The 24307-nt window shown below is 36.5% G+C and overlaps 1 protein-coding gene across 11 annotated transcripts in view; it reads left to right on the forward strand.

The window, feature by feature from the left end:
- SMYD3 (SET and MYND domain containing 3) overlaps positions 1–24307 on the forward strand; it is a 761886-nt gene that overhangs the window by 189651 nt on the left and 547928 nt on the right. For all 11 annotated transcript variants that reach the window (XM_055582073.1, XM_055582077.1, XM_055582080.1 and 8 more), the window contains exons 3-5: positions 10689–10796; positions 12672–12729; positions 14476–14612. In XM_055582073.1, coding sequence (XP_055438048.1) covers positions 10689–10796; positions 12672–12729; positions 14476–14612 — 303 coding nt within the window. The remainder of the gene's footprint in view (positions 1–10688; positions 10797–12671; positions 12730–14475; positions 14613–24307) is intronic.

A 24307-nucleotide genomic window follows, 5' to 3' on the forward strand; every position in this document is an offset into this window, starting at 1 on the left:
ATCTTGATATAACCTCTCAGTAAGTCTGAGGTTGGCAAACCTTTTTGGTGGAGGGCCAGATAATAAATATTTTTTTTATTTTTTATCAATGATAAAAGATCCATGATTCTGTAATATCCATTCCTAACAAAGATGTGAATTATGTCAAAAAGGCATGAAACCTCCTCGTGCATGCTTTGTGGATTGTAAGATTTCTGTCACAGCTCTTCAACTCTGTTGTTGTAGTATGAAAAGAGTGAGTGTAAGCTGTGAATGTGGCTGTTTCAATAAAACTTTCCAAAAATAGGTGTCAGAAGGGATTGGACCTGAACCTTTTATTAGATGCTGATTGACTTACTTTGGGACACATGTTGTTATTTATTATGAGGTTGGTGGCGCAGAGGTTAAAGCGTCTGCCTCCAATGCGGGAGACCCGGGTTCAATCCCTGGGTCAGGAAGAACCCCTGGAGAAGGAAATGGTAACCCACTCCAATATTCTTGCCTGGGGAATCCCATGGACGGAGAAGCCTGGTAGGCTACAGTCCACGAGGTTGCAAAGAGTTGGACATGACTGAGCAACTTCACCTTCACCTTCAACTTCCTTAATTAACCAGGAGACTGTAATCCCCATTTTCCTAAGGAGTAATTATTTATTAATTTTGTCAACTTCTTGCCCTGTAACCATCCTCTTGCCTTACTCTGTCTTTATATTTGGCCCTGTCTGTCTAATTTGATTAAGGCTGTGGGAAGGCACTCTTGTTCTACACTTGATAGAGCATCCAGAAAGCTTTTAAAGTGATAAGTCTAATGTCTATCACGAGGTCTCTAGCGTGCTCTAAGGAGATTTTATGCAAGATTTTAATCAATACCTGTCAGTCAACTGTAGCTTGTTACACAGACTGCTTAGCTTTCCAGTTTTCTTTTCCCAGATTCCAGCTTTTCAGGTCTTCAGACATCTGTCAACCTGCAGTTCATTAGTGTACTACATTTGAAGCATGAAGAAGATATTATTTATTTGCCATTAAGAGGTTGCAAGTGAATGGAATACTGTTGGGTCTTCTTTCTTTCCTACAAGTCGCATGGCAACTCAAATATCCTAAGTTTTGCTCATGGGAGACAAACTGTAGATGATTGTGCATATTAATGGTTATTCATTGTGGCTAACAGTGGTTATCAATCACAAATGAACTTGTTGAATAAGCTGGCTTAAAAGAAATCATTTTCTTTTTTCCACAGTTTAAACCAATTTCCTTCATCTTTAAATCACCCCAAATCTGAGGAAAATACCATTCCAAATTTTCATAAGTCTCACATGAGGAGGTTTCAGGGGCTTTCCACACGGCACTAGTGATAAAGAACCTGACTGCTTTGGAGAAGGAAATGGCAACCCACTCCAGTGTTCTTGCCTGGAGAATCCCAGGGACGGCGGAGCCTGGTGGGCTGCCATCTATGGGGTCGCACAGAGTCGGTCACGACTGAAGCGACTTAGCAGCAGCAGCAGCCAATATAGGAGACGTTAGAGACATGGGTTCATTCCCTGGGTTGGGAAGATCTCTTGGAGAAGGGCATGGCGACCCACTCCAGTATTCTTGCCTGGAGAATCCCATGGACAGAGCAGCCTGGCTGGCTATAGTCCATAGGGTTGCAAAGAGTCAACACAACTGAAGCTTACTTAGCATGCATGCACGAAGAGGTTTCATGCCTTTTTGACGTAATTCACATATTTGTTAGAAATGGATATTACAGAATCATAGGTTGTTTTTTTTTTTTTGTCGTTGAGAATCTGCCTTAGAGATGATTGAATCCAGTCCAGTTACAGAATAAATGTCTAGTGAGCCCTTAGTTGTAAATTAGATGTATTTTACCCAGACTGGGCTCAATATATATCGACCCTTCCCACATGCTATCCCACAAAATAATAAGCTTCCCTGAAATGAGTATTTAATCCAACCAAAATTCAATGTTAAATAGTATTTAAATGGGTTATTAAGCTGTAGTGGCTTTGTGTCCAATTCAGGGAGGAAAACATTACGATAATAGCATAAAGGTTATTTTGTGTAAGAAAGAAGAAATAAATGGATTTTCTCTTCTTGTCCTAACATTTCATCAGTCCTCTCCTTTCATAATTAAGCAATCAAGACCATCTCAGACTGGTCAGAACAAGAATTGTTAGGGATTTTTCTGATCTTCTTTTTGGATGGCCTAAATTTAAAATAAACAGTGATAGATATAGTAAATTATATCTCCTAAATGGTACTTATTTTAGAATAAATCATCAGATATCTATTGCGTGATACAGTCGTGTCCAACTCTTTATGACCCCATGGACTTAGCCCTCCAGGCTCCTCTGTCCATGGAATTTCCCAGGCAAGAATACTGGAGGTGGGTTGCCATTTCCTACCCCAGGGGATCTTCCTGACCCAGGGATCGAACCTGCATCTCTTGCGTCTCCTGCATTTGCAGGCAGGTTCTTTATTACTAGTGCCACATGGGGAGCTCAAAAATAAAATAATAATATTTAAAAATTGGTGAATTTACTTATTCTTTGTGTTACAAAAGATTTCTTTGCTGTTATAAAAGAATTTATTGAAGCATTTTTTTAATATTTAAATATTAATACATTTAAAGGATTATTGGAGTTACAACCAGGTTTTCCAAAATAAACATTAAGAAGTTGTGTTTATTAATAGTGATTTTACTTTTTTCTCTTTCATATAAAAATGCTTCCCCCTGAATCACCATTACTAGATATAAGAAAGATAATTATGTTTGCTTCTACTTATAAATATAATGTATGATATTTGTAAAAGATAACAGTATTGGGAAACTCTACAGGGAAGAACAAAATTGGCTTTTTCTTATAGGAAAAACTGGAAAATTAGTGCCAATTTTCTAATATTTTAACAAATCTACAGTGAGCATTCTTCAGCTTATTTATGTATATCATTTAAATTAGGGTTAATCACATTATAAGTATTACTTCTATGCCAGCAAAATGCACATTAAAAATTCTGATGTTCTCTACCAAACACTCATCAGAAAGATTAGGGAAACTTATAATTCTAATGATGAGTTAGAGTCCTCACTTACCTACACCCTAGAGACTTTTGAATACAGTTATTTTCATTTATCTTTAGCACCCTAATGGGTCACCTATGATATTTTGTGTCTATTAGCATTTCTTTGATCACTGTGTGTGTTTTTTTTTGGTGTTTTTTGTTTATTGGCATTTCTTTTTTAGGCATGAATTTTTTTTTTTTCTTTTTTTTTTTTTTTTTTTAATTTTATTTTATTTTTAAACTTTACATTTTTTCCCCCAATTTTATGGAAATATTCACCCTTTTCTTATTTATTCTATAAGACCTCCTTGTATTTTGGAGACATTTAACACTATCCATATACATAGTTTAGATTTTGTTTTCCTAGTTCTTTATTTTCAACCATATTTGAGGTATTAGGTTTTCTTCTTTCTGATATAGAAGTTATTTATTTTTATGTTGTTAGCATATACATCTTTTCATTTATGGTGTCTAGGTTTTATGTCCTGCTTTAGAAACTCTTTCCCACCTCATTATTATAAAAATGTTAATTCCTGTAAGACAATAGTTTAACTATAAGTATAGAATAGTATTTTATAGTTTTAATCTATCTTGTATGTTTGGTGACCTCCTTTTTAATTTAGCCTAGCTCAGTGGTTTTTCAGCATTGGCTGCACATGAAATCTGGCGCAGTGATTAAAAACAGTTTAGACATCCGATTCTATCTCAGCAATACTGTGAGACTCTGTGGGATGTGTCCCAGGCTTTGTATTTTAAAATATTTTCTTATGTGTGTGTTGGATGTGTAACTGCAGCATTGTTCTAGATCTGGGGTTTTCAGCTCTTTCAGGCCTAACTCCATCTTTCTAAGACGGTTATTTTATTGTTCTCTCTACTATCTTGAAATGAAATTTCTTAGGTAATACAGTCTACCTAGTTACATATTTCAACATTCAATATCAATATAAATGCCATAACTGGAACATAAAGGAGAATGAACATTAAAATAACTTAAAATAATATATACTTTTGTGTGTAAGTGCTCAGGTGTGACTAGACTAGAAGACGTAATTAAGAAGTCATATACTTGTACCTGTACAGAGGCACTGTGAAAAGGGAAGTTGCAAAATGCACATCAGAAAATGTGTTTTGTTGGTTAACACACATACCAAAGCTGTTTTTGGCTTCAGTGATATGCTTTTGTGAAATATTGAATAATTGTAGCATTTAATTCTTAAATGCGATCTTACCTTAATTTCCCTGGAGAATTCAGTGCTATTAAAACTACCTAAAAATGTCTTTGTATAAACAAAGGAGGTTTACTTCTAGGCTCAGATAACTATGAATAAGTTTGTCACCTTTCTAGAAAGTCTGATCAGACATTTACAAGTCCTGTTGGATTTGGAACAGTTCTTCATTGTATGGGACAGTCTTATGCAGGATGTCTAGCATTTCTGGCTCCTGACTGGTAAGTGCCCATGGTGCTCCCCAAGCATTGTGTGAAACAAAAATACCCCCAATAAAATGCCCATACAACTCCCAAGATTAGGATTACTCCCACTGAAAACCATTGGGTTCAGTTCATCAGTTTATGTGCTGAATCAATATAAATGCTATAAACCATATGAAAATGTATATACTCTGAAGCTGTTTTTGAGTCATACATGTACTTATGCATGGAGTTGAGTCAAAGACGTCTTCATTTCTTTTTTGCCCTATCTAAAATTCTTCTCTCCTTGCCTTTGTTTCTTTTTTTTTTCTTCATTTTTTAAAATATAAATTTATTTATTTTAATTGGAGGCTAATTACTTTTTACAATATTGTATTGGTTTTGCTAAACATCAACATGAATCCCCCATGGGTGTACACATGTTCCCCATACTGAACCCCCCTCCTACCTCCCTCCCTGTACCATCCTTCTGGGTCATCCCAGTGCACCAGCCCCAAGCATCCTGTATCATGCATGGAACCTGGACTGGTGGTTCGTTTCACATATGATACTATACATGTTTCAATGCCATTCTCCCAAATCATCCCACACTCGCCCTCTTCCACAGAGTCCAAAAGACTGTTCTATACATCTGTGTCTCTTTTGCTGTCTTGCATACAGGGTTATTGTTACCATCTTTCTAAATTCCATATATATGCATTAGTATACTGTATTGATTTCTGCTTTATTGACTATGCCAAAGCCTTTGACTGTGTGGATCACAATAAACTGTGGGAAATTCTGAAAGAGATGGGAATACCAGACCACCTGATCTGCCTCTTGAGAAATTTGTATGCAGGTCAGGAAGCAATGGTTAGAACTAGACATGGAACAACAGACTGGTTCCAAATAGGAAAAGGTGTACGTCATTAACTTCTATGCAGAGTACATCATGAGAAACGCTGGACTGGAAGAAACACAAGCTGGAATCAAGATTTCTGGGAGAAATATCAATAACCTCAGATATGCAGACGACACCACCCTTATGGCAGAAAGTGAAGAGGAACTAAAAAGCCTCTTGATGAAAGTGAAAGTGGAGAGTGAAAAAGTTGGCTTAAAGCTCAACATTCAGAAAACGAAGATCATGGTATCCGGTCCCATCACTTCATGGGAAATAGATGGGGAAACAGTGGAAACAGTGTCAGACTTTATTTTGGGGGGCTCCAAAATCACTGCAGATGGTGACTGCAGCCATGAAATTAAAAGACGCTTCCTCCTTGGAAGGAAAGTTATGACCAACCTAGATAGCATATTCAAAAGCAGAGACATTACTTTGCCAACTAAGGTTCATCCAGTCAAGGCTATGGTTTTTCCTGTGGTCATGTATGGATGTGAGAGTTGGACTGTGAAGAAGGCTGAGTGCCGAAGAATTGATGCTTTTGAACTGTGGTGTTGGAGAAGACTCTTGAGAGTCCCTTGGACTGCAAGGAGATCCAACCAGTCCATTCTAAAGGAGCTCAGTCCTGGGTGTTCATTGGAAGGACTGATGCTTAAGCTGAAACTCCAATACATTGGCCACCTCATGTGAAGAGTTGACTCATTGGAAAACACTCTGATGCTGGGAGGGATTGGGGCAGGAGGAGAAGGGGACGACAGAGGATGAGATGGCTGGATGGCATCACTGACTCGATGGACGTGAGTCTGGGTGAACTCCAGGAGTTGGTGATGGACAGGGAGGCCTGGCGTGCTGCAATTCATGGGTTCACAAAGAGTCGAACACGACTGAGCGACTGATCTGATCTGATCTGATACTGTATTGATGTTTTTCTTTCTGGCTTACTTCACTCTGTATAATAGGCTCCAGTTTCAATCACCTCATTAGAACTGATTCAAATGCATTCTTTTTAATGGCTGAGTAATACTCCATTGTGTATATGTACCACAGCTTTCTTATCCATTCATCTGCTGATGGACATCTAGGTTGCTTCCATGTCCTGGCTATTATAAACAGTGCTGCGATGAACATTGGGGTACACGTGTCTCTTTCAATTCTGGTTTCACCTTTGTTTCTTAATTCAGTTTTTTAATTTCCTTTGTCTTTCATGTTAATTTGTGCTTATTGTACTTTATTGTTGATTTTCCACTATGAGAACAGAAAGCATTACAGTTAATGTTGTGAATAAAATCTTAGTTGTACCCTGTATTTGTAGTCATAGAAGAAAATAGGAAAAAGTAGATCGAGGGCTTATCTTTGAGAAGGGGTAGGTATGTAATGTGGAGAAGGCAATGGCACCCCACTCCAGTACTCTTGCCTGGAAAATCCCATGGACAGAGGAGCCTGGTAGGCTGCAGTCCATAGGGTCGCTAAGAGTCGGACACGACTGAGCGACTTCACTTTCACTTTTCACTCTCATGCATTGGAGAAGGAAATGGCAACCCACTCCAGTATTCTTGCCTAGAGAATCCCAGGGACGGGGGTGCCTGGTGGGCTGCTGTCTCTGGGGTCGCACAGAGTCGGACACGACTGAAGCGACTCAGCAGCAGCAGCAGCAGCAGCAGGTATGTAACGTGTATGTATCCTTATGCAACGTGTCCTTGAGGTCTCCATCTGATGACTCAGATGGTAAAAAATCTGCCTGCCATGTGGGAGGCCCGGGTTCAGTCCCTGGGTTGGGAAGATCTCCTGGAGAAGGGAATGGCTACCCACTCTAGTATTCTTGCCTGGAGAATTCCATGGACAGAGGAACCTGGCGAGTTGCACTCCATGGTTAAAGTTTGTAGAGTGAAGATAATGCCTAATGTTTTTGTATGATTGTGAGGTTTTCTTCAAAGACAAATGCAGTTGCTTAGAAGATTTCTTTTTAAACCTTTTCTTGTGGTTTGTTTCTATTAGTAAACCTATGGTAAGCCTACAATTAACGTTTAAAAACATGGTTTTTAGTATCATGGTTTCTAGTGGTATGATCGGAGAAGGCAATGACACCCCACTCCAGTACTCTTGCCTGGAAAATCCCATGGATGGAGAAGCCTGTAGGCTGCAGTCCATGGGGTTGCTAAGAGTCGGACACGACTGAGTGACTTCACTTTCACTTTTGACTTTCATGCATTGGAGAAGGAAATGGCAACCCACTCCAGTGTTCTTGCCTGGAGAATCCCAGGGACGGTGGAGCCTGGTGGGCTGCCGTCTACGGGATCACACAGAGTTGGACACGACTGAAGTGACTTAGCAGCAGTGGTATGATTACCTTCCATATTTATATAGATCTGGTTTAAGATGAAAATAATGAACTTCTTTTTTTTTGCTGAAACAAGTGGGAAAATAAGTATGTTGTGCAATTTTTTGTGCAATGATCTAGGAATAGCCTTAAGAGATGTATTGTCTACTTTCTAATTATTGCTGAGAATAAAAACTCATTTTAATTATGTTAAAGAAATAAAGTCATTTTTGACAAGAGTTTTCTAAAATTTAGAAGCTTCATTCTAATTAATGTCATCTAACAGATCTGTTGGTTTGTTACCTGGGGTACATGTTGTAGTTACCTTTCCCTGGTAAGCTTCCAGAAGGCTGAGCTGCTCAAAACTGGAGGTTTTAACATGAAAGTTATGGGTGATCTCTAATAGTTTTAAAGTGTCAATTAAAATCTGCTCTTAAGATCATTTAATCGGTTATCTCAGCCTTATTTTACTAATTGCAGTTCTTTTTCAGCCAGCCACTTTCAATATCAAATGAAAACTCTTGCACCAAAGTTATGGTTCTGTCCTCAATCAATAATCAAAAATATCCATGCTCTAGTTTCCTGTCAGTGAGAATGACTGTGAATTTGTCTGCTTACCCACCCTTATTTTCATAGACCAGCTGAAGGAAAGAAAGTGTATAGGTATCTCTGAGTCCATATACATCAACCTGACTTGCCAAAGGATGGCAATAACAGTAACAGGAAACTCTGTATTAACTTATTTATTTCTTAAATACAGGACATTTTAGAACTTTTAGTACGCTAAAAATATTTTGAATCTCTAAGCAGGTTCTACAATATGAAATGTTTTTCAAACTTATTTGACAGTATAGCCATATTAATTTTAGGGATCTTACAGCACATTGGTACTTGCTAATTGTAGTCCACGATTAGCCCCCTGAGCAATAGAAATCTTTGCTTTCACTGAGTTATATTCTATTGACGTTAGAAGCAGCTCTATGAAAGGCCATTGTGTTGTGAGCTATTGTCAACGACATTGTCCAGTATACTGATTAGCATTCTTGGAATAAATCCCTCCTGTGATTTAGTACTTGGTAAATCTATGTGTTTTTCTCTTCTGTCAGATGAGAATTATGATTTCTTTTGCCTTGCCCGTAAGGCAACTCATATAAATGGAGTGCACAAGCGTGATCGTTACTTCTCTCTCCTGTTTAGCTTACTAAGAATTTATACTCTCTCTCTGTATATTTATGTAGCTTGGTAGTTAGATTCCAGCTCTTGAGCCTTACTTTCATCATCTTTAATATAAGGATAATATCTACCATTTGGATTATTGTGAAAATCAAGTGAAATATTTTTTAATGGCTTAGCCATGTGTCTAACACACTGTAGAATGCTAAGTAATGCTAGAATACTTTTTTCACCATAATCTTAACGTTACATTTTGTTTCTAATTTTACAGTCTTATCTCATATGCACCTCTCTTTGAAATACTCATTTTTATTTGGAAATGAGGCAAGTATAAGTGGGGCTTCCTTGGTTGCACAGTGGTAAAGAATTTACCGGCCAATGGAGGAGATGCAAGAGATGCAGTTTCCTTCCCTGGGAAGATCCCCTGGAGTAGGAAATGGCAACCCACTCCAGTTTTCTTGCCTGGAGAATCCCATGGACAGAGGAGCCTGGCTGGCTATAGTCCATGGGGTCGCAAAGGGTTGAACACGAATGAGCGACTGAGCACACACAGACAAAGTATAAATACTTATTAAAAAAATCACATTAAGCTTGCCATAGTGAATAAGAAGGAATGAAATGAGGCAATTGTGAGTAGAGTTGATAAAATAAAGGATGTACCCCTTGTAAACAATGTCTCCAAGGTTTGCTTTACTAGGAGATAGTGGTAGACAAACCGTGCCTTCACCCAGCAACCTGGCACAGGCAGTCTTTCTGAGCAAAATGCTGGCTTGAACTTGAATCTGAGTCACAGCTTCAGAGTAGCTGCAGCTACTGTTTTGGTTATGCTGCATGTTGTGCTATTAAGTGGAAAAGAGAGACCTCTTGTAGGGGGATTTCATAGGCCCAGCATCTGGGAAGCAGATTTATAATCTCTGAAAGAAGACAATGTGAGCATGAAGCATGTCAGAGGTAGAACTTACAGCTCTCATTTGGAAAAGAAATATTAGGTATTTGGTCTAGTGGTCTCCCTCTCACCAGGGTTAAATATTAGACACTCTGGATTATATTTCCATATAGAAGCAATCCCGTATAAAGGGAGTCATGGCATTTCAGACTCGAGGACAATGTCCGTCCATCTAGTCCTCTCCCTGCTCGTGTTTCGATATTGGTGACTAGCTCTGTGGTCTCTTCACCCCACCAGCCATGGCTAGGACTCTGGGCTAAGTGACTGTGCAATCCCAACCATTAACATTTCAGAATGTTAATAATTAGTCCAGGACAACATAAATAAACCAAGACCGTTCTGAGTAAAAATAGCCTTCGGTCATTTTAGCTAATAACCCCTTTCTATGTTATCTTAAAAAACAAAAGGATTTTTCTATTTTTTAAAATGTTGTTAGCCCTACTGATATTTCTGTACTTACTATAGTAGCACAGAAATTCAGATAGCTACCTGTCCTGTTTTGATTTTTCTGAACCATGTGTTTTATTTTCTAATTTGGAGTGATGTTTTCTTTTTGTATTCAAAATCACTGTCTATTAAGGAAGCCTATTTAATCACCTAAGAGACTATCTTATGAATTATTAAGAAGGACATAATCATTCTTTCTTTGGATGCTACCAGCCAGGTAATAACCACGGGGCAAATAAAGGATAAAGGTGAAATGGAAGCTTTTGATGTCCATGCTTGGTAATTGCATACTAAATCCTGGATCAGTAATAGTATTAGAATATTGCTTTCCTTTTCTATTTGCACTTATATTTAGGCTATTAAAATTAAGTTAATGTTGATGACTCTCAACATTCAAAACCCATATAAACGAAAGTTAAATTTTTATGTCTTATATGCCCTCCTCACTCTTGTCTTAACAGAAAAAAGCTTGGCAGGACCACAAGCGAGAATGCAAATGCCTTAAAAGCTGCAAACCCAGATATCCTCCTGACTCTGTCCGACTACTTGGCAGAGTTGTTTTCAAACTTGTGAGTATAAAACTTACGAAATATGCTTGGGTTTTAACTTAACATAAGCACTTGCAATTGCATGTAGTATTCATATTTAAGGCTATATTTAAATCTTTATTAAAGTACAAGGTGGATTATTCCAGGGAGTACCTTAAGACAAAACTTGCTATTTTCTATTAATCACAACATTGGTGGCAGTGATGAAGTGCATGGCCCCCTTTTTGAAGGCGCTGTATGTGTTCTGTTAGGAGTGGAGACATAAGGTCCTATGTCTGGGGCATGAGATGTTAGTGATTCCTGTTACGTTGCCTTTATTGTTGTTCTACTGAGAACTAATGCACAGGGCAAGTATATCATTTTTTGGGTTGCTTCTTTAAGTGAGATTTTAATTATATGATTCAAGGAAGAGTGTTTTTTTGTTTTTTTTTTTAAAGCTGACATCCGTTGAAATTGTTTCTCCCATCCCTTTTCCTACCTTGCCAAAGTGACTAGTGGATTCTATGAAATCACTCTTTGGGAATAGCTTCCAGCTTTTGTTTTTCCCAGGCGTTAGCATGTATCTCTTTATTGCAAGCTTCAGCTCTATTCTGTCCTGTTGTTTATTAACTTTTTTGGAAATAAAATTTTATAGGGATTTTTAGAAATGTAAAAGTATATACCTAAAACCAGTGCAGTGTTTATATCAGCTACATCAGTACTAAAAGATGAATTTAGGATACCAAATGGGTATTGTCTTTGGACTGATTATACAACATCTGTTACATATACTTACTGCTATTTTCAAATGTATATATTGTATTGAACTAACTCAATAATACACACATTAATTTCGAAGCTTTAGTAAATTGAAAGCAACTTTGTTATTATGCATTCCTTTATTATTTTTTTAATTTTATTTTATTTTTTAAACTTTACATAATTGTATTAGTTTTGCCAAATATTAATTACTTGATATTAAAAGTATAATAATATGACATTTGAGTCTGAACTTTGTCAACTTTATTGAAAAGATAGAGAACCACTGTTAGAGCAGAAATAGGTTACTTCAGAATCACCCAAGGTTCTAGTTCTCAATCTCCACCCCCAACCTACTGAGTCCGAATCTAATAAAAAGTAGTTAAAATGATCACTCCCTTCTATTGAGCACTTATTTCCAGGCCATGTGCTAATTGCTTTGTACGTTAAACATATTTTATACCACAAGAACTCAGTGACATACATTACTTCTTATGTGTGTTTCACATAAGGAAATTGACTCCTCTTGCCTCAAGGCAATAGCACCCCACTCCGGTACTCTTGCCTGGAAAATCCCATGGACGGAGGAGCCTGGAAGGCTGCAGTCTATGGGGTCACTGAGGGTCGGACACGACTGAGCTACTTCACTTTCACTTTTCACTTTCATGCATTGGAGAAGGAAATGGCAACCCACTCCAGTGTTCTTGCCTGGAGAATCCCAGGGACGGGGGAGCCTGGTGGGCTGCCGTCTATGGGGTCGCACAGAGTCGGACATGACTGAAGTGACTTAGCAGCAGCAGCAGCAGCCTCAAGGTTAAGTAACATGCCCAAGGTTGCACATTTTGTAATAAAGTCTTATTTTTATTCATCTATCTTTGCTTTTCTGTAATAATAATAAAATCCTTGCAATGACACAAGTCAGTGGTAGAACTAGGGAAAAAAGAAAAGTATGGAAACTTTTTGAAAAAGAATTTTGTGTTTAGAAATTAAACTGGTGTGTCAAGTTGCAACACATTTTAACATGATGAAGAGAGGGAATATATAGAAAATTATCTTTTCAACAGACTTGCATTTAAATATCTAAAGATACCTAAACGTATTCATGTATATATTGGAACACTTTAAATTGTTTTTGGTGTTTTCCTTCTTTCTTCACAGATGCAAGAAACACCCTCTGAATCGGAAAAACTTTACTCATTTTATGATCTGGAGTCAAGTAAGTGATTGTCAGCATTTTGAAAGTTCTATAATTTATTTGCTGAGCTGATGAGCTGCTATATTTTTGCCTTTGTTTTTCTGTCTCTGTTTGTGAGGCAACAGACCTTTTCAAGTTTTTATGTAGATTGACACATTAGCTTATTCAGTTTATTCCAGGATAGCTTTGGCCATAGAGGGGTTTGTGAAGTGCCATAGAGGAGTCTTAAGTTAGGCAGTAAGGGGAGGGTAACCCTTAGTCAAGCTGACAAAATAATTTCACTTCTATTTTCCTCTCTGTTGTTCTCTTCTTCCACGCTTGGCTTCTTTTTGATGTCAGGGAACAGTAATATGAATGGGGGAGCTCCAAGGAACATTTAGGTTCACTGGTCCTTTAGATACTATGGAAAATAGAAGGTACCGATGACTTAGGCTCTCTGACAGCACTGAGTGGTGTTCAACTCCTGAACTACCATGGCCGTGGCCAGCCTCCCTGAGAACACTGAGAGGCTTTGCATCCGAGTGTTTAGTGAATGTAAGGTTTATTTTTCTTTCCTATTGGCACAGATCCTCTTCATTGAAGTTGCAAATGACTTCAGCTCAAAAATAACAAGAGCTGGTGGAGTAAATGTGCTATACAGTTTAATATTTCTGGATGGAGACAAATAAGATGACCTAGTACAGATTGATGGTTATGGAATCCTGAGTGCCAATGATAATAAATTATTATTTAAGAAATCATTGGCTTAATTGTTCTGTTGCACAAGTAATTTAAAGAAAATATGTAGACCTGACATGAGCAACAGAGTAATGCTGTAGTTCATCTTGATCTATGTTTTCAAGTTTTAATAGAGAACTAATTAGTCATTTTTTCTTGTTATATTACTGAAGATAATTAACATCTCTTAAAGTGAGTTTTGCTGTGAACAGTAGCCCTGCTCACTGTCATCCATGCTGCCTTAAGTGAAGTGCTCTCAAATGTTATTAATTGAATTGTGCACTCTTAGCCTTCACACCCTTTGTGATATAAATGAAACTGAGTTTTTCAAGGAGTGATACTGGCTTTGGAACTTTCTCCTTCTGTTTGAATGGAAACCTTATATATCTTGTTGATTCATTCTTTAAAGAACTTGAAGATGCGATTTCTTTGGTTGATCCATGTTTTCTTCTTGATATACTTTCTCCTTGACACACATCATCAATTTGAGCTTACTTAACCAAACTTGTCAATTTTTGCTTTCTGGGTTTTTTTTTTTTTTTTTTTTTTTTTTGCCTTTAAAATGATCATGGTAATCAGTCATGTCCTGATTGTAAATTGTTTCATGAAAAAGTCTGCTTAAATTCACTGACGAAATAAGCATTTATGGTGGTTTGAGCATGTGTGCAGGAGGATGTTAACAGACATCTGTTAACAGACATCATTACTGATTTTGGTTTTACTGTTTTTTTCATGTGGGTGTCTGTATTTTGTTTTGCTAGGTGTTTGATCTTATTTTGTAGATGACATTTGGCAGATTTTAACTGATAACGTGTATATAATGATTTGTAGCTGTCAAAAAATTAAAAGATAGGCATTTAAAAAAATTTATTTTTTAATTAAGGATAATTGCTTTACAGAATTTTGTTGTTTTCTGCCAAATATCTGTTCTCTGTTAGAATGAAATTTAGGGCAGGAAATATCTGGCTTAATAGCTACCACTGAATACCTGAAAATTATCCACTGAAAGTTCGCTGTATGATAGTACTATTTATTTTCTGTTTAAAAAAGATATTAACAAACTGACTGAAGATAAGAGAGAGGGCCTCAGGCAACTTGCATTGACATTTCAACATTTCATGAGAGAAGAAATACAGGATGCTTCTCAGCTGCCACCTTCCTTTGACATTTTTGAAGCCTTTGCAAAAGTAAGTGTTGACTTTGGTATCTTTGCTAATGCCAGAAATCAACTCTTTACTCCTTATTTTGTTGTTGATCCATGAAAATCCAGGACTCTTCATGTCTTTATCACTTCCCTGCCTTTATGAGTAGAAAATGGGAGAAAGTATTGCTAATAATGAAAAGAGTATTACTTTTTCTGCTTTATCACTATGCTAATTAACAGCCAAGAGTGTTCACTGTTAGCTGTGAAAGCTCACCCTCAAAAGAGTGTGCTTTCTTTCCTCAAGAGAGAGTAACATGTTCTATTATTTCTTACTAATGGATTTAAGTTTGCCATTGAGTTCATTTAGTTTAGCGGTGGTGGTTTCAGCAATGGAAACTCTTTTGAAGCGGAAAAATTATTGGAATCCATTTCTTGATTTAGTGAATTCTAAATAGAATGAAGATATAATCGTTTCTGATTTAAAAAGGATTTCCTAAATTGCCTAAACATTTGTTTTAATGTTTCAAGTCACTCAAATCTTAGATTAGGAATATAAAATAGGTGTAAGTTAATATTTCATTATGGTCTCTTGGCAGTGGTTATTCTGAGTGCTCTTTTTGTAAGTGATTCTGGGCTTTGTTTAGGCTCAGAGAGACAGAATGCACTGGTTGATTCTTGATGTCTACCCTGGGACAGGGATAAAGGGATCAATATGTCCTGCACTATTATCATATGTTTGCTTTCCTTACTTGGCCATACTGTGTGTTTTGATCTGTTTAAATATTTTATCAATATTTTAAAATATTGATATATTTTAATAATAAGCAAAATTTTACATTTGAGGGTGATTTTTGTTAATTTTACAATTCATGAGCACACATCCAGTGACATATTTATCCTGTGAATATGTTTAAAATATGTTTTATTTTATAATCTGCTTATTTTCTAAGTATTTAAATGTGGTTAGTGTGATGGCTATAGATTTATTTTTGTTTTTCCCAAGTGTATTTTTATTCTTTAGACTATGTTCTTATGATTTTCTGGTACTATCATCTTAGCATTACATTCTGGTTTGTCTGTAATTTTAAATTGATTTCAGAATATAAGGATTGCTTATGATACATCTGAGAGGTTTCATATATATGTATTTCATATGCTTCTGAAAATTACAACCTATAGTAGTGCTCTGTATACAGCACACACAAGCTCTTTTGAGCTTTTACCTACTATACAAAGTAACACCTACTGAAAGATAAAAATATACCTATGATGACTATAACTTCATTCCTAGTGTCCCCTATTGTTGGGAAATGTTCAAGTGCTAATTGCTGGAGTTATTAGTGTTCATAATACCTATTTAAAAATGGTTTGCATTTTCTATGTAAAATGTGAATTACTATCTTATTTCTCTGCTTTCTTTTAAAATAGTTTTAATCTTATTAATCTTACAATGAACTTTTCTCCGTATTGTTTGGAGAGGGGGAAATTCTGTCATTACAATTAACCAGGAAAAATTTTAATAATATGCTTTCCTTCTCCCCACAAAATTATATTTGTTATTGCTGCAAAAGTAAATCATTTCATCTTTGTAATTTATGAGGGAATTGAACTCAATCTGTGATTTCTGTCTTAAAGTTTAGGTTAATATATATAAACCTATACTTTAACCTATATACTAACCTATATATATGTGTGTGTGTATATATATATATATATATATATATATATATATGTACCTGTGTATATATAGGTTAATAATCAGAGGAAAGCAGCATTGACTTATGGCTCCTGAACTTCCTTGTAAAAGTTTTGTTTATATTTTATAGATTGTAGTTATTTTTCTGCTTATAAATTTGTCCTTAAAAGAGAAAACTCGTCTCCCTCTCTCCTCCTCCTCTCCATCCCTCCTTCCTGTCCTTCACTTTTTTTTTAAAGAGTAGATTAGTATTAAATTAAGCTCATCAGTTTCCTGCAAAGCTTAGGGATGACCCACTAAATTTATAACTTTGCAAGTGTGTGATGATGTAGATCATGACAAATGCATTGCAAGTGGGTGGAGAATGCTGGTCAGGAAATTTTATCCCCAGCTACTGCCCTCTCCCTGTCTTGCTGGGAAAAAGAATTAATGAAAGAGAAGAAATGGGCAGTACAGGGAGGTTTGCAAGCAGTTGCTGCTTCTCTATGTGCAGTCTGGCAGCAGTGGTTCCATGCTGACCTGCATTTCTCAACCTAAGGAACTAGCTTTTGAATTTATGCTTTAAAGGAAGCTGACTTTACCTGGCCTAGTAAAGAAAAGCCTGCTTTATGTTTTGCTTTTCCTCCTACTCATTTATATTTGTTTAGGTTCTCTGAACGTATTAGACACGCTAAGCTTATGTTTCGGTTCATCTGATTGTCATTTAAGACAGGAGGAATTCTGAGAGCTTTTTCAAATTGGTTTCTATCTTAATTTTTTATGAGATTTTGATTATGGACTTTTCCAAACACACACATAAGTAGAGAGACTATTCTGATGAACCCTCATGTTTTCATCACTTGGCGTCAGTAGTTTTCAAACTTGTTTTATTAATGTATCTGATAGATTCCACACAGGTGTCCGTCGCCTTTACTTGGATTTCCAAACATTCCTTACAATTACTCTTTTGTTATCAGGCCTCTTGGCTTCCTGAGAGAGGTGTTTGTTAGTGAATTCATTGATCAAATTATGCAAGTTTTATTTTGTTTTTGTTTGGTGGTGAACTGTGTACAAAGCACTCTTGGGCCAAGGTTATATAAATATGTGGCTAATCTAACTCTGAAAATTACGTTCCAAGGCAAAGAACCTCAGCAAGTCAAAAGTCTTTCTTGGGGATATGCACATATTTATCAAACTTGCACTACCTGGAAATGAAAGGGGTTGGTGGAGGATGAGAAGGTTCTTAATCCTAGGAACAAGTTTCTTCTCTGCTGAGCAGATAGCTTTTTCTAGTAGCAGTCCATGATTAATTCCTCAAAAGTTAGCAGTTTATATTTTGAACACTCTGGTGTTTTCTGTTGAAAAATAGTATATATTTGTTTTGGGGCTAGATTCTTGGTGCCTCTTGTGCTTCTGCTGCTCAAGACTTGGTTTTACTTAGAAAATTTATCCACCCCTGCTCCCTCCCCCCACCCCCCTGCCCCACTTCATTACTCTGAAGACATTATAGTGTAGTCTTTTTCCAGTTATGTTTCCAAGTATCCCTGGTTTTCACCACTTCCTTATTAGCCGTATCAGCCCCCGACTCCCCCCACCCCCACACAGAGCAATTGATAAATTGGGATTCAGAGGCTAGGAGTTTGCTGTATAAAATATCCTGTCCACTTAGGAATTTGTTGCCTGGTTGTAAAAATTAAGTGGGAAGGAGAAATTTTTCTAGGGTAAGAAATCAAGGAGAACTTCACATTGGAAGCAGAAATTAATGGCATGCATTTCAGAAGAGAAGATGGTGTTTGGAAACAATTAGAATGGTCTAGAAATACCGGTGGGGAGCAAGGGGGTACAGCTCCTCTAACCCCCTGTGCTAAGAAAAATTCACTGGCTTCCTATAAAGGAGATTTGAAAAGGCAGTTGTTACCAGTGGAATACATGTTTCAGTTATTCGCATTTTCAGTTAGTGATTACAATCAGAGTTTAGTGAAAGCTTTGATGCTTAAAATGCGGTTTATTTTTGGTAGTAATAGAAATTAGAGAGGGTAGTAGTGCCTCCAGAATTTCTAAATAGGGTGGCTACAGAGTGATGATCTGGTTGGATTGAAAGGTGGTAGTGGTTTGCCTGTAGCTTTATTTGCTTAACGGTTTTTAAAAAACTTTTAGATTGTATGTTACTTGAGGGTGGGGCTGAATGGAAATTAAAGCATCAGGTATGAGGAAAGTGGTGGTTTACCACTGACGGTATTGAAGGTGGCCAAAGGATAGGAGATGGACTGCAGATATTTGTGAGAATAGTGATGGTGTGTGATTATTTGTATCTTCATCAAAAATAGAGACCGGACTCATCTCTACTGGCTCTTTTTCAGATTGTTTAGAGAAGGGAAAATGTGTGTTTTCATCTCTACAGGCCCTTCCTCCTTCCCACTCCCCAGCTTTTTTTTTTTCCCACTTCTATTTTGAAGTAGAACTTCTGGTTAGATTTCAAAATGGGTTTATATTGGCAAGACAACTCCTGTGGTTCAATCTATTGATTGAGCTCTAAACATTTGCTACAAATATGCAGATAGTATGTATGCATAGTCATGAATATAAGCTTTTAAAAGGTGAGAAAATTACAGTTAGAGGACAAATTTAAATGGGAGGCTGAGTAGTCGTGTGATGGTTAAGGCATTTTTTCAGACAAGTAAGTGAAATTCTCTCAACCTCTGTAAATGGGAATGATGATCATAATACTGGTGACTTAGTGGTTAAGAATGTGTCTGCCTATGCAGGAGACACAAGAGATACAGGTTCAGTCCCTGGGTTGGCAAGATCCTCTGGAGGAGGAAATGGCAACCCACTACAGTATTCTTGCCTAGAAAATCCCATGGACAGAGGAGCCTGGCGGGCTACAGCCCATGGGGTCACAAAGAGTCAGACACAGCTGAGTGACTGAGCGCCCAAACAGAAAACACAAAAAATAATAATAAATACAGATAAAAGTGAGGATTAACCATAAAGTACTTAGATTGTCTGATGCATGTTATTCATTTCTGCTACTACTGCCCCATTTTCATGGTCAAAAATCATTTACTGTGTCCTACGTTCATCACAACGTCATGATTTCAGAGTAGTTCTTGGGATTTCATGGAGGAAATAAAGCAGGCTTTCTATGATGAACGAAATGTTTCTTACACATGAATCTTAAAAGGATGAAATTAAATTAGGAGAGTTTTGTTAGTTGTCATGGCATAGTTTACTGACATGACATGTATAGTATTTCCTCTATTCTATCCCCTCAAACGTACACTGGTAATTATTGGTAATGGTCTTTCTAAATTTAGTGTCAGTAGACTTAGTTTTAAGCTTATTTCCAATGCATAGAGTATATTTTTTAGAAATTATTGTACAGAGTTTTAAATATATATACTTATTTTTTCCTGGACTTAGAACTTCCTTTTCTAAAAATGCCTCTGGTAGACTGATGAGAATGTGATAAGCTCTGAACAATAAAATAGAAAATGGACTAGTTGCGTAAAATGTTTCAAAGCCAGATATTAAATTGGAAGCAACAGGAATAAAAGTGACCTATCTGACCACAAAACATGTCATTGTTATTGCTGCCAGAGCTCTACAAAGTACTTTTTAACTCGATAATATACAACTGCAACAGAATTTTTTGATTAGCAATTCCACATCTGTTTGAGAAGATGGTTTTTTTTTTTCTTTTAAACAAAATAATAGTTTTCCTGGTAGAATGTTCTTTTTATTCTTAAGGGTACATCTGTGACCTCCTGATCTTGCCTTCCAGACTCATGCTATTAGTGGCCACTGGTTTTGCAATATATACTGTGATTGCATAGATCTGAAAGTGAGAATTTTAGAAGTTTTTTTTTGTATTATGATACTTAAGTTTACATTCAGTTTAATTCTGAGTAAATTCTTTTTACAGGGAGAGATTTACTTTTTATTGGAGATGCAGTGAAGAATGGGTTAGAACAAGAATCTTGCTAATTCAGAGGATGAAAATATATAGTGATTTAATATTTTTAATCAAGATGTGTTAGAAATAAGACACAAACGGTAATATATTAAAGATCATATAGTTGCATTTGGTATATGCCATTTGAGTGTTAATAAATAGTCCCTGGTATTCTGCCATAACCTCATACTTTTAGCAAAGTATATAAGTCAGCATGGTGGAAAAAATTACTAAATAATCCCTTTTTGGATCTTTCTATTTGCTGAAGAATGGTGTACCTCAGTAAAAAGGAAGAACAAATTTGTTTCTGATATATTCAGTTTTTAATCTTAAATTTTTCATCTCGTTAGCCCTCTCATTCTGGATGTAGGGTGCCTTAGTACTTCAGTGTTGCTGTTAGGTTAATTTGTGGGACAAATATGGCCTCTGTTGTTTGAAGGGTTAGGAGTGTGTGTGTGCATTTGCCACTTGAGGGTTTCAAGTTCATGCAGGACCCAATTTTAGAACCTTTTCGTTGATCAGCTCAGTTGGATTTCACTATTGTAGCATGCTCTAAAGTAGTAAAGAAAGCAATCTTTTGAATTAGTAACGTGATGGATTATCTAATTACAAAGTTTATATGAAATGGCAGTATGATAACTCTGACTGCATTACTAAATGATTCCAGTGACTGATCAGATGTGCCTGGATTCCATTAAGGAAAAATATGCCATTAAATATTTAATACTAAAAGCGAGCAGACACACCAGGATGGCTAACCTCTAATCACCAGGGTGCGTGTATCTCAACATTTGGAGGTAGCTGCTAGATAACACAGCTCTCTTGTCTTGCTCAGAACAGCTGTTAGAAGACTTAATTTTGGGGATTATACTTTTCTGCAGGTTTTAAGTAAAATGGGCAAACAGCCAACACACTTAACTGCATGTAGATCTTGGCATTCTAATTATGAGAAGCTGATGCATTTATGATTTATGTTTTTTTATACAATAGATTGACTCTCTGAGTAGATTCAAGAGACGATTACTCTCAAAAATGTTCTTCCAAGTAAAGTGACATTTGTAGGACACTTGGGATTTCAAAACAAAACAAGTCATGTATTTTTAGTGATATTTATCTATTATATTCATTATTAACCATTGAGTTACTATTTCTCTTCATTTATGTATAAATAGCCTGTGATAAATGGATGTCTGTTTATCATAGTTAAGGACCAGATGCCAGCTAACTTCTGAAGTTCAGAAGGATAATTATTAAATTCTTAATCAACATTTTTATGTATACCTGCATTGCTCAAGGTTAATTACGAATATAAGGCCAATACTTTGATTAAAACTACTGATGGATGACAGTGTTTGCCAAGCCTTGTTGCCTTATCTATTTGAGTGTATAACTTGCCAATAATTCAGATAGAGGTAATATTTTTAAAATGATAATATGTCATTACGGAATGGCAGACTTTACTTTCATTGCTTTGCCTTTCCCTCTAGTGACAAAAACTCCTATTAGAGTACTGTGTCTCCCTACTAGAGTGTGACTTCTTCGAGCTAGCAATTACGTTTTATTTATTTTGAATCCCTGGGAATCTTCATGGTACACAGTAGGCATTTAATTATTGACTGGGTCAAAGAATATGTGAAAACTGTACATTTTCTGTTTTATGGAGAATCCTTAGTTAAATATATTTAAAAATTATTACTGTAAATATATAAGACTAGATAAAAAAAGAACCTATATTATGGTAAAATTCAAGAAGTTCAGTTGATAGCTCAGAATCACAGAAGCTGCCATATTCATAAATTCTTCAGGAAATTATGACTCATTACATTAATTATTCTAGAATTCACCAAATTTTTTCTGCAAAAGTCCACATAGTAAATATTTTAGACTTTGTAGGCCAAGAAGCAAAAGTGAATTATTACTGGCAATTTGTAATGCACGATGAGAGGGCTACTCATGGTCTCCATGGCAACTCCTTAATGCTTCCATTATAGTTTAAACCATCCATGGATAAAATATAAGTGAACTGGCATGGATGTCTTCCAATGAAACTTTGTTTACATACATAGAACATTGATTTTCATATAACTTTACTTGTACTCAAATATTCTTCTTTTTATTTTTTCCCAACCTTTTACATATGAAAGAAAACATTCTGGGCTTGTAGTCTATGCAGAAACAGGTGGTGGATCAAATTTGGTCCATGGGCCTTTGCTTGCCAATCCTTAAATTATTTTTTGTAAGCCAATAGATTTTTGTGTATGTGTGTGCACAATAGGAGATAGCACATGCTATCAAAACTTCTCTAATTAAAAAAAAAGATAGGAAATATTTTATTTAAATTACTTTTAACAGTTACTTTTTTTTTTTTTAATTTTATTTTATTTTTAAACTTTACATAACTGTATTAGATTTGCCAAATATCAAAATGAATCCACCACAGGTATACATGTGTTCCCCATCCTGAGCCCTCCTCCCTCCTCCCTCCCCATTCCATCCCTCTGGGTCGTCCCAGTGCACCAGCCCCAAGCATCCAGTATCGTGCATCGAACCTGGACTGGCAACTCATTTCATACATGATATTTTACATGTTTCAATGCCATTCTCCCAAATCTTCCCACCCTCTCCCTCTCCCACAGAGTCCATAAGACTGTTCTATACATCAGTGTCTCTTTTGCTGTCTCGTACACAGGGTTATTGTTACCATCTTTCTGGTAACAGTTACTTTTTAACATGCCATTGGTTCTACAGTTTTACATTCCTAGTGACAATTGTAAGCACGATGTGTATACAGTAATTATCTCTTGTATTTATTATTTTTTATCCCCAAAACATTTGATTCAATAAATTTAAGATGTTTTAATTAAATAATATAGTAGAAAAGATGTAGTATATCACTAAGGATTAGGAAGAAAAAAAACTCTTAAATAGAAAAAAATATATACTTTATTAACATCTTATTTATCATAAACTATCATTATTAGTTTTTTGTTTGTTTTTTTTTAACTGCAGATGTTATAGTTTGTTATATTGCCTTGAAAAGAAATGTAACAATGCAGTTTTCTAGTAGAATTATTTTGGATATATAACTCAGGTTTAGAAAATTTTTGTTTGAGTCTTCAGATCTTTTTCTTAGATTGTGGATATTACCTTCAGATTTTACTGTGCTTTGACTATTTGTGTTATGAATGAGATGGACCTCTTATGGGAGGAAAAAAAGCTTTGGAGGAAAAAAAGCTTTAGGGGTATAACACTAATAGTAATGAAAAATTATGATATGATAAACTTCTGTTAAATTTTATAGCAGGGAGAAACAGAGTGGTAGTTTTGAAGGCAGAAACTAGACATTGCTACATGATGTAGAAAATAAGGTGTTATGTTATAAAGGTAAGCAGGTAAGTGTGGGGATGGCTTCTGTAAGTCAGATGAAAAAATGTGGCCTGATCAGGAGAGAAAATAGCCCAATTACTATCTGAAAGGATCAGTTTTCATTAAATTTTTCTTCAGTACCTAGTGTTACATGTTAAAGATACATATTTAGATAGCTGTTCTTTGTACGGTATGACAAAGGAAGAACAGAAAGCCCTGTCATATTGGGCAAGCTGCCCATCACTCAGTACCTAGAAGAGCTTTGTCATTAGAGTGGTCCCAGGATGTATCAGGCTGCCTTGGCATAGCTTTGAGCTTCCTGTCCCTGCAAGTGTGTCATTCCAGGTTAGAAGCACATGTCAGGATGAGTTATCTCCATGAATAAGGTAAAGTGAAAGTGTTAGTCACTCAGTTGTGTCCAACTCTTTGCGACCCCATGGACTGTAGCCTGCCAGACTTCTCTGTCCCTGGAATTCTCCAGGCAAGAATACTGGAGTGGGTTGCCATTTCCTTCGCCAGGGCTCTTCCCAACCTAGTGATTGAACTCGGGTCTCCCACACTGTAGGCAGATGCTTTACCAACTGAGCCACCAGGGAAGCCCCACGAATAAGGTAAAGCTTGGTGATTTGTAAGATACTCTGTGTTTGTCATCTTCATGGTGCATCATGGAAGAATGCAGTATACCTTCCCCATCCTCTCTACCCAAGTCCTGCTTATTCTTAAACATTTCAGCTCAAATCAT

This window comes from Bubalus kerabau, chromosome 5 (genome assembly GCF_029407905.1).
Source record: "Bubalus kerabau isolate K-KA32 ecotype Philippines breed swamp buffalo chromosome 5, PCC_UOA_SB_1v2, whole genome shotgun sequence".
Taxonomy (NCBI): Eukaryota; Metazoa; Chordata; class Mammalia; order Artiodactyla; family Bovidae; genus Bubalus; species Bubalus kerabau.